Source organism: Pseudopipra pipra, chromosome 11 (genome assembly GCF_036250125.1).
Source record: "Pseudopipra pipra isolate bDixPip1 chromosome 11, bDixPip1.hap1, whole genome shotgun sequence".
In the NCBI taxonomy this organism is placed as follows: Eukaryota; Metazoa; Chordata; class Aves; order Passeriformes; family Pipridae; genus Pseudopipra; species Pseudopipra pipra.
Window position 1 is genome coordinate 18,535,199 of NC_087559.1, and position 15,890 is coordinate 18,551,088.

The 15,890-nt window shown below is 38.1% G+C and overlaps 1 protein-coding gene across 3 annotated transcripts in view; it reads left to right on the forward strand.

The window, feature by feature from the left end:
- PPARG (peroxisome proliferator activated receptor gamma) overlaps nt 1-15,890 on the forward strand; it is a 56,945-nt gene that overhangs the window by 23,165 nt on the left and 17,890 nt on the right. For all 3 annotated transcript variants that reach the window (XM_064667992.1, XM_064667991.1, XM_064667993.1), the window contains exons 2-4: nt 9,921-10,148; nt 11,857-12,026; nt 13,372-13,510. In XM_064667992.1, the coding sequence (XP_064524062.1) occupies nt 9,929-10,148; nt 11,857-12,026; nt 13,372-13,510 (529 nt within the window). In that variant the 5' untranslated portion in view covers nt 9,921-9,928. The remainder of the gene's footprint in view (nt 1-9,920; nt 10,149-11,856; nt 12,027-13,371; nt 13,511-15,890) is intronic.

Consider the following 15,890-nt stretch of genomic DNA (forward strand, 5'->3'; position numbering starts at 1 on the left):
CCTAATGAAACCAGATAAGCAGTGGAGCATAAGATTGTATGGTAAATAGTTGCAGTGCTTACACATCTCTTGTGTATGTTTTGCCACATTACTGCTGAAATTTTATGAAGCCACAGAACAACTGGCAAATGTTGGTATAATGCATCATGGGTGAGCACAGCATAAACTTATTGAACAGCCTTTCTGCTGTCCCTGAATCCTGAACAGCTTCAGCCAGTGCTGGTCCCTGCTGGAGCACACAGGAGGGCCTGGCTGCACAGTGCCACTGCTGCTCCATCCCAGCTGGGGCTCTACTGTGGCAACTCTGGGCAAGTGCTTAGTGAGAAACAGGGATTTTACACAGGGCAGATGGCATTTTATGAGAATCTAATTTCTTATGGATCTCTATTGCTACATACATTGATTTATTTGTGTGTATGCATGTGTACAATGTGTAATTTAATCACACTTACGTATCTTCCTTAGCCAGGAACTGAGTTTTTAAAAATGCTTCGCTTCAAGCAAGTGTTTAAATACCATTAGCACTAATGCACTATTCAAACTAAAGCATATAAATGAGTGTTTTGCTTAACTGTGGCCTAACCACTGAATTTCTATTGAAGCTGTAAAACTTTCTGTTGACTTCAGAGCGAGTTTGACCTCTGAAAGCACAGTCACAAGTTATGCATAGGTCTGCATATGAAACTTCTGAATGAGTAATTTGCTCTTACAATACTTTTAATGGCAAATTGAACACTTTTGAATGATATGAATTTCCTGTAGTGGGTACAACTTTTGCTAGACCCCAGCAATACAAAGTCTACCCACTATAGTAAATACCAGTTATTAAAGGTGTGGGTCAAGCACAGTCCTGACAATGGTAGCACTCTTGTCAATTGAATTGTGTTGTGTTGTTGGAGTTGATAAAGCTTTGCTATCTTGTGTCCCACACAGCATTTTTGATCTATTTTAAAATCAATTACTTCCTTCAGTGTTCGGAGGCACCTCCACGCCAAGAGCAGCCTTCCCCTCAGCTGTCCTGCTCTGCCAAAGGGGGCAAAGGGCTCTCCCAAGAACCCAGCTTCTGCTGATTACAAAATGCCCCGTGATTCATTGCCTATCTATCAGGATCCTATTTTAAATCACAATGATTCATAGAGAGCAACGCCTACATTTTATATAATGAGCTTGTTTTACAATACTGCCAGCGCCAGTTGGAAATGTGCTCTTTGGTTCTGCTTTCCTCAAATCCCTCAAGCCCAACATGAGCCAGGTTTAAGTTCTACTAAGGCAAGTAGGCATGTTGTAAATGCCGATATATAGTCTTTGCCCACTAGAATTCTGGAGAGATTTATTCTGATTTTAAGCTACCAGTCAGATGATACCTTATTTTTCAGATTTTTATGCTTCTCGAGGTGATTTTTTTTTTTTTGTTCAAAGAAGTGGAATGACAATCATTTCTATTTTGAAGAGTGGGAGGTATTTTTAAGACATTTTTGAGCAAAAAGCATTGGAAGGTCTTTCATCAGGATTAATTTCAGTTTTAGTCCACGGTGCCTCACAAAGCCTGATTGCAGCTGCCTGTAACTAGGAAAGTGCAGCTTTTCTGCTTAAGTATTTCTAAGAACAATTTGAGGATCCTTTCCCACAAACTTTCAATCTGACTTAGCAGAGCAGAACTGATCTCAGCTCCACGTGCTGCCAGTCCTGTGCCAGTAGTAGAACACTTCTAATTCCCTAGTAGTCAGGCTTTTACCACAGGAAGCCCAACACAGTGTCAGTTCCAGGATTTTGTAGTTATGCTTTCCATGATTTTGAAGGGCTGTTCCTCTTAAATCTGAGCCATCTTTCTATGAACTTTCCAGTTATATAAATCAGAGTTTCTTATACAGAAATTTTCCATTATCCAGTAGTCTCAATTCCTGTTTAAGCTATCTGAGCACAGCCTTGCAATCAGTTCTTTTATGTCCTGAAATAACTTGAAGTTTCATCAATATCTATCCAGTATCAGAATGCAACAAACCCTACATTAGCTACTTGAAATGGGATGGTAGAATTTGTAGTATGTTTGAGTAGCCCATGGCATTTTTGAGCTTGTCTCTCATTTGCATTTATATTTGCAATGGTTTAGGTTGCTGTAAGGGTATAAAATGCTGCTATTTCAAACAAGAACCCAGGCCACTTACCATTTTGTGTGAATTACTTAGGCATAATATCTAAAATATGTTTAAAATTAAACAGTTCTATTATTCCCTGAATGGGCTTTTCCCCCCCTGTTTCTATTAACAACTACCTCTTAAACATTGTAGTAAATTTTATGGCCTGTGTTTTTAATGAACACAGCCTGTAGTTATAATTCAGTTATAGGGATAAAATACCTTTCCCACTGATTTATGAGTTGGGGTTTTTTTGCCTTTTCAAGTGTTTGGATTTATATAGTTCCTCCTGATGTTTTACTGTGCAGCCTTGCTGACAGGATGAATGGGTTGAGTCCTCCCTTATTTTTCATTTGGCTTCCTGAAGGCTGTGGGTGTCACTGGTCTCTGCAGTCCTTGCACAGTGCACTGCCTGGATTCTCAGCCATGCAGCCTTCAATGCTCCTCTGGGACTGTGGAGATGAACAGAAATGTGCATCCTCTGGGGGGGTTTCAAGCTGTTTCTGGGAGTACCTGGTTTGTTGTGACCCCTTGAACATTGCACTTGCTGCTTCTCTTTCTGCTCTCAGAATTTGGGCCCTGTGCTGGTTCTGCAGGTTGGTACAGTGGATGGAAAAGGAGACTTTCTCAAGCTCATCCCCCTCCTACTCAGTGATTAACCCCTGAGGTGTGCCCTCAGCTGCACCCTGGCACAGCCCTGCTCCTCCTCTGCTTACAGAGCTGACCAACCCTCCTGGGCTAGAACCACTGAGCTGGTTTTATATGGAACGTTTATTCCCTTTCTGTCAAAAGTATATTCTCTATGTGGCATTTTTTGGTATTTTCAGGTGTCTTTCCTAGCGGAAATGTTGATTTTTTGGGCCACTTTTTGGTGGCTTGAGGGTTGGACCTGAGGAACAGTGGAGAAAATGTCATCTATTATCTTGATGTGCTCGGAGTCAGCAGTGCTTTTAACACCATCTCTGCTAAAAGGTGACCTTATCAGTCATCTGTGAACTTACTAAGCCACTTATGGAGCTGATTTTGAGCCTCAACATTTGCTAGAGACACTGAGTATTTTCTTTGTTTTTACAGGTAAATTATAGGCAGAGATCTTTAGTTTAGAGTTCTCTGATTGAAACAAATCCAGAGAAGTTTGGTTCTTTTGTTCTGCGGTGAGCTCAGTTTTAATTCCTGTAAATATTTTTGATAAATTCCTGCTTTGAAAAGCAAAGCAGAAGGTCTAGTGAGACAGTGGTACCCACAGGAGAGTGAATGAGAAGTGCTCTTCTTCCTGCCATGACACACAGTCCTGGGCTGGGAGCGCTGAAAGGCAACGCTGAGGGTTTAAACCCATTTGAATTTACAATACAAACAATTGTCAATACTTACTCTATCAGTTGTCTAAGTAATCCCGGGCCCTTTCCCCACTTTCATAGTGATTTCTACTGTGTAATTTGCTTGGAAAATGACTGATTTGCATAACTATTTTAAGTCCTACAAATATACTGCTGTTCAGTATGTTTGTTCATCGTCACATAATTGAAAAAATTTCTGCCCTGAATTATAAAAATGTTTTAAATATACGCATGGATAGAAAGAAAAAAAATTCTTTATGTCTCTGCTTCTTTTATAACAATAAAAATTCTGTAATGGATTTTTGGAGCAAGTCTTTATAGGTCTTTTGCCCTTTGTTTTTGCTCCTGCGGTTGGAAGCGTTCTGATTTTGTCAAACACAGAATTGTGGGTATCAGCCAACAGGGCTCTTTTTATGTACTTTTTTTGCTTGTTTGTTTGTTTAGGAGCATCACTGATTGTGTCAGCGGAGTTCTTGGAAAGAGGGGTTTTCTTAGTTATGCTGTGCTCCCTCTGCTGACTCTGCAGCAACAGAACACAGAAAGGTGCAGGTCCTGCCACGGGGAGTGGGGCAATATTTAGGAACCTGCAGGCCAGGAATGTATTAAACGACTGTGGGCAAGAGCTTTGAGTTATTGTTTGAAATACAAAAAAAGATTCACACACTTCAATTTATCCAAAACAAAATTACCTTTTTTTCACGCAAATGTTATCAATTAGACGAAGTCCATTATAATGACAAATACTGTGAATGAAAAAGATATATTTCATTATTGAAGAAAGTATCTCCTAAAGACTGAAAAGTTCCTTGTACTCGGGCATAATCAGGAATATTAAAAATATTTAGATGAATACAAGCCCTGCTGAAGAGTGATGTTTTAATGATAACACAGAGAATGGGAAGGAATGGAGGGAAAGATATTATTATTTCTTTGGACACGTAGAGAACTGAGAGAAAAGTCTAAATAGTTCCCTTTTAATTTTCACCAGGGAAAAGTAAATGCAGTGAGACGGTGCAATTTTCTCTAAATAGTCCCAAGTTCAATGAGTAGGACCAGGTGATACCATTTTCCCAAGTGTTACTGGAATTGCTGACCAGCTCCACCTCCCAGAGGCATCAGTGAATCACTCTGTGAATGCAGTGGATCACCAGACCCTCTGCCTCACATTTAGGACCTGAAAACAGCAGTGACAAAAATGTTGGCTTCAGCTACTTGACAGTTGCCACACAGAATTTCTGTGTCAGAGGCAAGGAAAGAACTGAGTTTTTGGAAGGGGAATGCAATTGTGTTATCACAACACTGTACATTCTCATAGTCCTTCTGCAGTGTTCTCATCTAGAATATCAAGGGAGGTCTTTAAGTCAGTGGGTGTGGTGCCATCACTTAGGGTAGATGTGTTTTTGCAAGGCACACATAAAGCATTTTGTTGCTCCTCCTAATAGATGAATTGAATATACAGCTGCTCCTTCACTATCTCTAAATTTTTGTTAAAAGCCAGGACTGATTGTGTGATCTTAACCAACTTATGTAGGGCATCAGAGAAGTCTGAGCTGGCCTTAATTAATCATTAAAAATACCATTAAGTTCTGCAGTACTTGCTTGAGTTTACTTGACAAACTGACACATTTATACATGAGAAGAAATTCAGACTATTCCATTAAATATCTTTTAGTTAAGGAAAAAAAAATCAGTATTTACATCACATATATATTTGTCCGTATTTATACCTATCCGTGTCATATAATAATATCATTGCCTTGAATTTAATAATGTTTCCAACTGAGAGGCTTTATCTATTCAATTTTTTCTTCTGATTTTCTGTTACTCCTATGACATTAGGGTGTTCAGATTGCTTCATTAAATACCTCTAGGGTCATATTTTGGTAGTTTTGTCTGGAAAGAGCGTGTCTAGAATGTAGTGTAACAGGCCTTTCAGGTTAACTGAGCACAGGTAGTGTTTATGGTAAAGAGGAGCTCGTGATCCAAGATGTTTTTCATGCCATGGTAATCTCTTATATTTTATGTTTTCCTAATATGAAAAATGCAGCAAATAATTGTCTTAGAAGCTGGAAAGCAATTCAAGTTCAGATTGCTGGGGAATGAAGTGACTTAATGATATGATATTTCTCTAATCAGCACCAGAATAATCAATTGTGAGCTGTCACTGTGGATCCCAGTCAGAATAGACCTGCATCAGAGGAGTCCATGTGCCTTCTTTCCCTTCCTTGCACACAACACTCAGCAGTGGCTGCAGGAGTTTACATGCAGGTGAAGGGAGTTCTGACAACTGGTTTCCTATCTCAGTGTTATCTCAGCAGCTTTATCTCTTTCGCTTCTGGTCTTTTTTGAGGATTAAATGGTAAAGCTCCTCCATCTGACTTCCTGTGAGTAACGTCCCTGCTGCTGTTCTGCACAGCCCTTTGCTGGCTGAGAATGAGCTTTGCACATGAAAATCATTTAAACCAGATAGAAGCTTATTGGTCTCTTACCTGGATGTCACAGGAGCATATGCGAGTTTTATGGAAGAATTCTGTAATCTGTTGATTGAACTTACTGTGTTTTTTGGTGTTGGTTTGGGTTTTTTTTTAAAGCCATGAGAAGACAATTAGTTGTTGGTTTTTTCCCAGAGAGAAATGTTGGTGTTTTGGCAGGGGAGGCTGGGTGGAAAGACAAAATACACAGCAAAAATCAAGTAAAGCTATATGCAAAATAGGAATATTTGTAAACTAACTATTAAACATAGGAACACTTTTCACTTTCTGGTTTTTAATAATGAAAGAATAGTGCACAAAAGGTTTTCTTTATTCTAGTATTGCTAATATGAATCTATCTGGAAAGTGAAATTCATTGTTTCTACTGTAATAGCAAATTTTATTAAACTGAGCAAGGTATCCATAATTTGATTAAGTTGTAGGTGAAGATTTGAACATAAAAACTGTAATGAAATGATTGGTGTTTTGTACCCAAAACCTGAGCAAACCTGAAAATTCTCATAATTCAGAAATGTTTATGAACAATATTAATTTGGGATTATTGATGCCGAGATGTTTTGTTGTTTAAAGAAATGCTATAATGTGCAACTTGTTATCCAGAAATAGAGAAAAAAGCACCAAACATCTCTCTTGTGATTAGTTTGTACTTTTATATTCTTACAGAACAGAAACGACTGCACTGACATCTTCGAGATGCCTTTAGCAACCTTGAATTTACTGGCACCTTTAAAAGATTAAAATTAATTGGTATTTCTGTGCACCAGTGTTGTTTTATTTCTTTTTGGTTTTTTTATCCAAGCAAATATGTGCATGATGAGGAAGTCAAATTTAGTCCATTTGTTGTCATGAAATATGATAAGAAAATATTCATTTACCCCCTTCTTGAACAGACATCATAGTAAGTCCTAGAAATAGAATCCCGACAGCTGGAAAAGCACAGAATTTGCTTTATTAGATCTTATTTGTTTAATTTGCTTTATTTGATTTTACTTTAACAGAAGACTTCAGATACACTTGGGTGTATGTCTAGTGTCATCTCTAGGTACCTTTGTGGACATCTCAGATGAAATTATAATATAGGCAACATAAGGATTTTTAAAAACTAAAAGTAGATGGTTTTTGTAGTAGAATGATTTAGCAAGGCCTTTTTAGTTGCCTGAAGCTCAGAAGAACTGATATTACCAGTCATGGGATATTAACCTCTGGAAGGGATGGAGTTTATAGGCTTTTGACTAAAGACTTGTAAATGGCTGTTGACTCCAGATTTTATTACCTTAGAGCAGAAGTAGGAGGAGCACAAAGCAGAATTACTTTGTGACCTGGTGAAGCTGAGAAGTGCAGCCACAATTGCCAGGGTTTCTCTTCAGGGCAATTTCAGCATTTGTATTTCCTCTGCTCTCAGTATGTACAATGCATGTTTGACGTGGATGGACACACAGAAAACAACAATTAATAGAGAAAAACCAGCATGCATGAAACACAATCCCTCCTATTCAGGGATTGTTAATGACAGGTTTGTTTTTTTTTTTTACTTTTTAATTCTTTATCTTTAGTTTGCTGCTTCTAAAACTTCATACAAATCTGAAACATCACAGATTCCAGGCTAGAAATACTTTTACTATGAAATCACTCTGGTGTTATTGGTAGACTTTGCTGAAATAATTTAGCTGTGCTGACTATGAAGCCAGAGGATTCCTGCTAAGGAATTCCTGTGGCCTCTTAGCTTTTGGGGCCTGTGCCCAGCAAGCCAGACCTCTGGACTTCCCTGCTTAGCTGAGTCTTTCTGAGCTGTAGTGTATCTGCTTGTAGGGAATTTCTGTATTAGAATGATTCGGGACTTTCATTGAATTAATCCCATTGAACATCATCACCTTCTCCAGAACATCCCAGTCATTCCCGAGTGTGAGGTGAAACACAGCCTGGCTTGACTTGTTGTTCAGCTCACAGTGCTTGGCAAAGGAGCCTTTGAACTTGAAGAGACAAAGTGCTCAGGCTGTAACGGGGACCTGCCTGGAGCCATCCTTCTTCTTCACCCCTGAGGCAGCAGATAGAAAGTGGACATAACACTTGATGTCACTTGCTTAAAGGAATATAAGCCCTTTAAATGTTAGATTATATATTTCTTTTTATATTTATTAAGGATTTGTCTAGTAATTACAAAAATGGGCTCTTAAGGAATCTATTCTATTTTGTTGCTCTGTTTGGAAATCTGTTTAAGGAAGGCAGCTCCCAGAGTTGATGGCCAGGGACTTGTACTTCCTGCTCACAGAAAAATTGACTGTGTGGAAGATAATATATAATAAGATAATACATACCGAGGTACTCTGACAACCTGTCATGTACTTTCCCCAGATAATTGTCACTTGTGGTAGGTAGAAATTCTATTCTGTACTTGGAGACAGATCTTGCTTTCATTGTGGATGACATGAGATAATATCCCATCCATGATAACATGAGAACATACAGAACAGGATAACATACAGGAAAACACGAGATAACATTCCATGCAGAAGCCTTTGGGAGGGGGAGTGGCTGGGAATACAGGAGCATCTGTTTTGTCCCCACTGCAGTGAGAATTTCTCATCTGAAATTTAAGAATAAGAAAGATCTTTCACAACCTTTCTTGTCAATGTGCAAGGTAGAAGAATTAAAGTGTTGTGCTGGGAGTCCCAAAAGGTGGAAGAACAATGGTGACTTTCCTGAGGAAATATTAAGGGAACTGTAGCCACTGCTGGCCATTGCTCCCCTGGCACTCCAGCACAGCCAAGGGGGAGCACAGTCACTCCTTTGCTCACCAGTAGCTCTGTCAAAACAAAGGATGAGCTCCAAATTATGGAGCAGGTCTGTTCCACTGCAGTCATTTTGCAACAGCGGTTTTGGCAGTGCGACAGAGTAGTTTTGATTCAAAGCAGATCAAATCGAAGTTTCTGTTATCTGGAGGTTAAAGGCTACTTTCTTGATTGGGTCTGAAGTCCAAATTAAACAACCAAATTGACCAAGCTATTTTAGTTCTGTAACATCTATTCTATTTTTAGATTAGAATGTTCTTTTTATAAATCATGGAAAATTAAACACAGACACGAGTTATAAAATAGTCTTTTGCACTTGCTGTAACTTACAGACTTTTTCATATTTAAAATAAGTCTAAATCGAGGATTTCGGCCCAGGTATCTGTCAGAAGAGAGGCCTTGGAAAAAATTTTATATCTCAATCTAAATTCACTCCATTTGTAGAAGATTTTTGCAGATTGAAACTTTTTATTTACTACTTCCAAGATTTGTATAAATACATATGGAATTTGAAAAGTCATGAATTAAATTTCCTTGAGCCCTGGGTTTAAGATTGGGATAAAACCTTTGACAAACTTGAATGAGAGAAGATTTCAAGTATTTCTGTTGTTTCGAGGAAAACCACCACTATTTAACACCAACTACTTTTTTTTTCTTAATATAAAAACCCTTAGGATTTTCAGGCACTTGGGAAGAATGATGATTAGAATTTGCAAAACTGAAAAATTAATTGTGAAAGACTTGGGATTCTATTCATGTGCATGCTATTGAGAGACGCGGTTAAAGTCAGTGTTATCTGTCTATTAAAAAAAAAAGTGATTTTTTCCCCACTTATACTGCTTTAATTTCTTTATACCAAAGACAACCTTTCTGTTCTAAGGCTGAGCCCTGGCTGCCAATTATCTCATTTGCTGTTATGACATGAGATGTCAGAACCTTCCTAAGAACCTCAAAGCTGAATTAACTGCCCAGCGCCAGCCATGCAGTGTCATTATAATGTGTTATCTGATGACAAGCCAAAGGGTGGATGGGGCCTAAACACTCCCCTAAAACCTACACCTGAGTATGAGTTTGCATCTCAACCCTCTGGATGTGAGACAGTTGGGCCTGAACACATTACAGAGATAATGAACTTCTTTTAAAATGTCTTTGTTTGTTTGTTTTCAGGGATTACAATGGTTGACACAGAAATGCCGTTTTGGCCCATTAATTTTGGAATTAGTCCTGTGGATCTGTCTGCAATGGATGATCACACCCATTCCTTTGACATAAAGCCATTCACCACTGTTGACTTCTCAAGCATTTCTTCCCCACACTATGAAGATATTCCTCTAGCGAGAGCTGAGCAGTCAAGCATTGATTATAAGTATGATATCAAGCTCCAGGATTGCCAAAGTAAGCTTTTACTTTTTTAAAATATTTTCTTCATGGTCAGTCTGCTTCATTGTCTGGAAGATAGCAGAGATGTCCACAAGATATTCTTGCAGGGCAGATAGAAAAGACAGAATACCTATGGCAGACCTTCACCCTTCCAGGGCAGCACCTGGAGATTAGGCAAGGTATCATCAAGTATCCAAAATTACATGAAACACATTTTACTAGAAGCATGAACCCCTGCATTTGTTTCTGATACAGTCCTTTTCCTGTACTTTGTGCATAACCTGGCCTTTGAAGCTCTATGCACAAGATGCAGAATAAATCTCCTGGCTGTTAAGGAATGCCCCAGCATACACAGCATATTAATTATTAATGTGTGCAGCTTTTAAATTCCAAATGACCTAAGAAACTGATGGGGTAGAAATATTGGCTACATCTGAGTCACAGCATTGGTGTAGCTGTTACCAGTGTTCCTGGATTATTAACATACTATGAAACACGCTGCTCTTCCCCTAGTTAAGGTAAAAAACCTGCACTGAACTCTCCTTTAAAGAGAGGAAGGGACCTATTCTTAAGTAAGTTGTTACTGCATTTCTGCTCAACGTAGGAATGTGAGTTTGCTGTGCCTGAGATCCACTTCTCCTACTTAGATCTGGCATTACTTTTGTTGACAGTAATCAGTACAGGAACTCTTTCAGGGAATTCTTGCTGGGAAAATTGTGGTATTTCATTTTGGTTGCACAGCAAAGCAGGTGCTATGTATCTATGAGTACATTTTTTCAGGTAACAATTTGTATTCCTTTTGTTTAATTAGAAATATTCATAACACTTTAATAACAAGCTAGAAGGTACAGTAGAGTTTAGGTAGGATAAATCTCTCTGATCTTTACATAGATAATTTTCCACTTCTTTTTCTTCCCAGTTTATATAGTAAAGAAAAGTTTCTAGTTTATATAGTGTAGCCAGTCTGGAAAAAGAAAAACATTTACGTTGTTGTAATACTGTGTCTGTTACATCACTCCTGAGACGAGGCCCGATGGAATGTTCTGGTGTCAAATGTCACAGCTCTCTCCTGTGGCCAGTAATGACTGATTTAAAGATATCATAGTTACTTTTTGAGCTTGTTCAATATTATAAATTGTTCTCTTAATTAGAAACTTTCAGAAGAGAAAATGTATCTCTAAAATTAAACAGTGTTCCCCAGGAGAGAGATAAATTTCTTTAAATATCCAATATTATATTATCCTATATATATATATATAATGCAATTATATATTATTCAATGTATAGGTCTATTAGACACTTAAATATTTTTTAGCCTAGGTTCGACACTCCATCCCATCTCCCTGCAGTAGTTCTCAACACCTTAAAGGAATACAACCAGATTAGATACTGAGAGGAGGAAAACCTTTCAAATATGAATTCTCCATACATAAATTTTTAATTTCCCTGTCTTCAAATCATTCCACGCTACAGAGCTGAAAACTGGATGTGGAATACACTTTCTACATCAGAATTTGCCCTTCCAGCTTTTTCAGCCCATATACTGCCGGTGAAACAGCAGCTTCCATCCCTTTGCAGCCTTTGTCTGCTGCTCATTTTTTGTCATGGAGAGACCTGGGAATCTGGATGTGTTTACTGTGGTTGCTGGTGATTGTTCCTCGCTGCTTCTTCCACATATTTCATTATACTTAGAGTTTATCATGTAAATCTTCTCTGTGCACAGGTGCAATCAAAATGGAGCCTCCTTCCCCACCCTATTTTGCAGAGAAGGTTCAGCTGTACAACAAACCTCACGAGGAGTCTTCCAACTCACTCATGGCCATCGAGTGCCGCGTGTGCGGGGACAAGGCCTCGGGGTTCCACTACGGGGTTCATGCCTGTGAGGGCTGTAAGGTAAGGGGGGCACAAAGGCACTTTTTCTGAAGACTCGATACTATTTTTCGTCTGAATAATCACTCAGTAAAATCACAGATCTGTGCTTTTAAGAAAACAAAGTTTCAGGTCTTTAAGGAAATTGTTCTGCATGTACTTTATGACTTCATAAGTGTTTTTTAAATGAAACTTGCTTTTTCTTGTCTACCTTACTATCTGTTCAATTTTTTTGTGCATTTCTTTCACTTTTTTTTGTCAATTATGAAATTATATTTCATTCCTGCTGTCCTGGAGGTCACATGCAGAATCTGAATTCACAGAACACAGCAAAAGCAAACTTGTGCCCGACTCCAAAGCACTGAGCAATTTAAAAATCAGGCTCCGTTATTCTGATTGATTAGAGTTTCTTTACCCAATTCACACATTTAGAGAATTCTAATGGTATTAAAGAATGTGGCTTTCTGCTTTAAAACTCCACTTTTTTTTATGTCAGTGATATTTAGTGTTCATAGCACATAAAGGAGAAGTGGATGGTGTAAAAATTGCAGTCCTCAAGAGTGAGAAAAGAAATGTCAGGGAAAGAAATCATGATAATTTATTAAGTTCAAAGAAAAACATTAGAGTTTAATGTGAAACTTCCATGTTCTCTATTTCCAGTATCTTGAGGAAAATAACTAATAGGAAAGACCCAGTCCAGAGCTTAAATAAAATTTGTAACATTGAATTTGGAACACACATAAAGCAAAAAGTATTAAGTAGATTACTTAAATTACGGTGAATTATATAAGAGTTGGCATTATGCTTTTATTATTCCCTGTGAGATAAAAATGGTGATAACTTTGGATAAATTTTATTAATTGATTATGAGTGATCTGAGAAAGCACCTTTAGACTGTAAAAAGATAAATAACCCATAACCTTTTTTATTTGCTAGAGATCAAACTGCTGTTGGCAGAATTTTTGGTTTGTTGTGGTTTATAAAAAATTTTCTACATTGGTAGTGAACTTTAAATTTTGAAAATGTCCTGTTTATTTTGTAGTAAATTGTCCCATGAGCAGTGGAGCAAACGGAGCTTTGCTTCCTTTGGCATTGTGCTCTTCATGCTCAGCTCCCAACTTGCATCCCCAGTGTCCTTTAAACCCCATTGATTCCCATAAGCTTTGCCAGCTTTCTGAGAATTTTAGCTCTCTCTCAGTTGAAAATGCCGGATGAGATCAGCACAGGAGCAGACAGGATGGTCACAGGAGCTTTGTTTCCTTTGGAAATCCATCTGACCCAAAGGTCAGTTCGCTGTGTGTGTAGAGAAGGGAGATGGTGACACTGGCAGTTCCTTGCATCCTTTTACATGTTTTTATGTTTACTGCAGGGCTTTTTTCGAAGGACAATCAGATTAAAGCTAATTTATGACAGATGTGATCTTAACTGCCGTATCCATAAGAAAAGCAGAAATAAATGTCAGTACTGCAGATTTCAGAAATGCCTCGCTGTTGGAATGTCACACAATGGTAAGTGCACAAAACATATTTTAAAATAGCGGTGTTTCATCTGAAAAATAACATGGCACATGAATAAGATTATTGAATGTGCTGCTTTAACACCTGGAGTCTTCAGTTTCTTTACACCAGGCAGATCAGAAATATATGTTAGAGACATTGCCCCTGAGTTTAGGAGGCTGCATGTGACTGGAGATGACTTTCGACATAAAAATCAGAGAGGTGGAGATTTGCCTCTCTTGATGCAATACATAATGTAACATATCAATTGGTTTTACTCTCCATTACACCACTGGTAGTTCTCCCTGATCATATTTCCAGTGTAATTGTTATTTTTCAGTTCATGGTCTTGTTTTCTGACAAGGTTTTTTTGCATGCTGTAGCTCAATGTGTCTTTCCTGTAAGCTGAAAACCTAATAATGAAAAATGGACTACAGAATGTGCTGAAACTTTAGAAATAATAGCAACTTGAATTTGCTAGTAGAATTTGTAGTCTTAGACAGGCAAGGTGTTTGCAGTGCTCTCTGGTTCTGTGGTTGCCTTTACCATAGTTAAGTGGATTACATGAAGCATATCATGGTACTGCTTTCTTGCATAGAATTTGTAAGAAAGTCCCTCTGAACTTTAAAATTAACGGAGCAATTCATGTGGAAATACTTATGAATGTTTGGACAGAAAGATATAATGAAGATTCTTTGTTGCCTTGCTTTGGCAAAGCTGAGTAAAAACAGGAATTAACTGTCATAACATAGAGACTTATGTAATTCTAAGGGTAAAGAATTGCAAACATGACTGGGAAAATAATTTCTCTGTGGTTTTTTTAGAACTTTCATTATTTTCTATATAAAAAATGAGTGTACTGTCCCCAAGAGGAAAGTTTAACTGTGGTTTGCAAAGTTAATACATGCACAGAATGTAAATTGGTATGGGAAATGTTTTTCTAATAGAAAATATGTTTTTCAAATTCCTGGGATGCAACAGTAACACTCAAAAATAAATCTAATTTTGAAATGCTACTGTGGGTATTTTTATAGTAATTCAGGAGGTTTTATTATTATTATTTTCAAGGTGCATGCCAAATTCTCCCATAACCCAGCAGTTGTGTCAATGGGAACCATGTGCAGTTCCATCGAGAAGGGGAGGGCCAAGACCATTCTCTCTGGCTTAGTAACATAAAGAATAGCTTTAAAATTAACATTTCACCTGCCATTCCTTCCTGTTCAGCCACTGCCAAGGCAGAAGCTGTGGCACCGAAGGGGCCCGTGGTTACAGGAGCTGGAGGGAGGGATGGAGAGGAGCAGGAAAGGGCAAAGCCACTTGTCCCGGGGCTCAAAGGAACATTTTTCTTTGCTCCAGCCGGGAGTTCACCTATCAGGGCATTGGTGTTTCTATTCCAGTATTGGCTTCTACATTTGCCTTGTTTGGGTTTTTTGCCCACTCTGGTTACATTACATTGCATGAAACGCCCTCATTCCTTCATAATTTATATACAAATTTATAACAAAGAGTGGAATTTCACCTTTGAAGACACAAGCCTTTATGGAGGAGCATAAAGAAATGCAACACTGCATGTTGTCAATGACACTGAGACACTTCTTACTGTTATATCTACAAATTGAAGTTCATCACATCACATGGAAATTGTAAAGGCTTGGAATCAGAATGTGGATTATTTGTGCCTGAGGGTTCCAATCTATGTCTGTCTGTGTAGATATATTATTGCAAAATGATCAGGGCACTTGCAAAAATGGGGAATGCCAGGAGACACTGAGCAGCTACAGCCACATTTTTTCATGTATAAATGCTACATACCATTTGGCTAAAGGTTAAAAAAGACAGTAGTGTTCTCATGCTTTGAATATTGTTTTCCTTTCCTTCTCTAGTCACAGTGCTGCTCTGTGTTTAACCCTGAGTTACTCAGATTGTATTTTGAAGCACCACTAAGCAGAAGCTTGGTTCTCTTATTTTAGAAATGTCATTCACTTTTTTTCTCTTCTACTATAAGACTTTACTTTTATAAACCTAAGTACTGTAATGGAAAAGAGGCATGGCAATATGTCTTTATCATCAGTTCTGGGAGCAGTGAATTGCTCAATCTGGGCACATGCCTCCAGTAAGGTCAGACAGGTACCCACCTTGGTTTTATCTTGTGTTTTCTGATGTAAGAAACTGTATTTATGATCTGTGTGGGGACTCCTTTATGCTCAAAAACAATCTAGACAATCAGAAGAATAGAGTGTCCTACAGAGTAGTCTATAAGCAATCACAGCGACTTCTCCAGGCAGTAAAATCTGTAATTAAAGATAAATATTCTAGTTTTTCCACAGAAAGCCAGAGGATGTAAAGTAGCATACTTTACAGTGTCTTACCATATTGGTTTTATATTACTGAT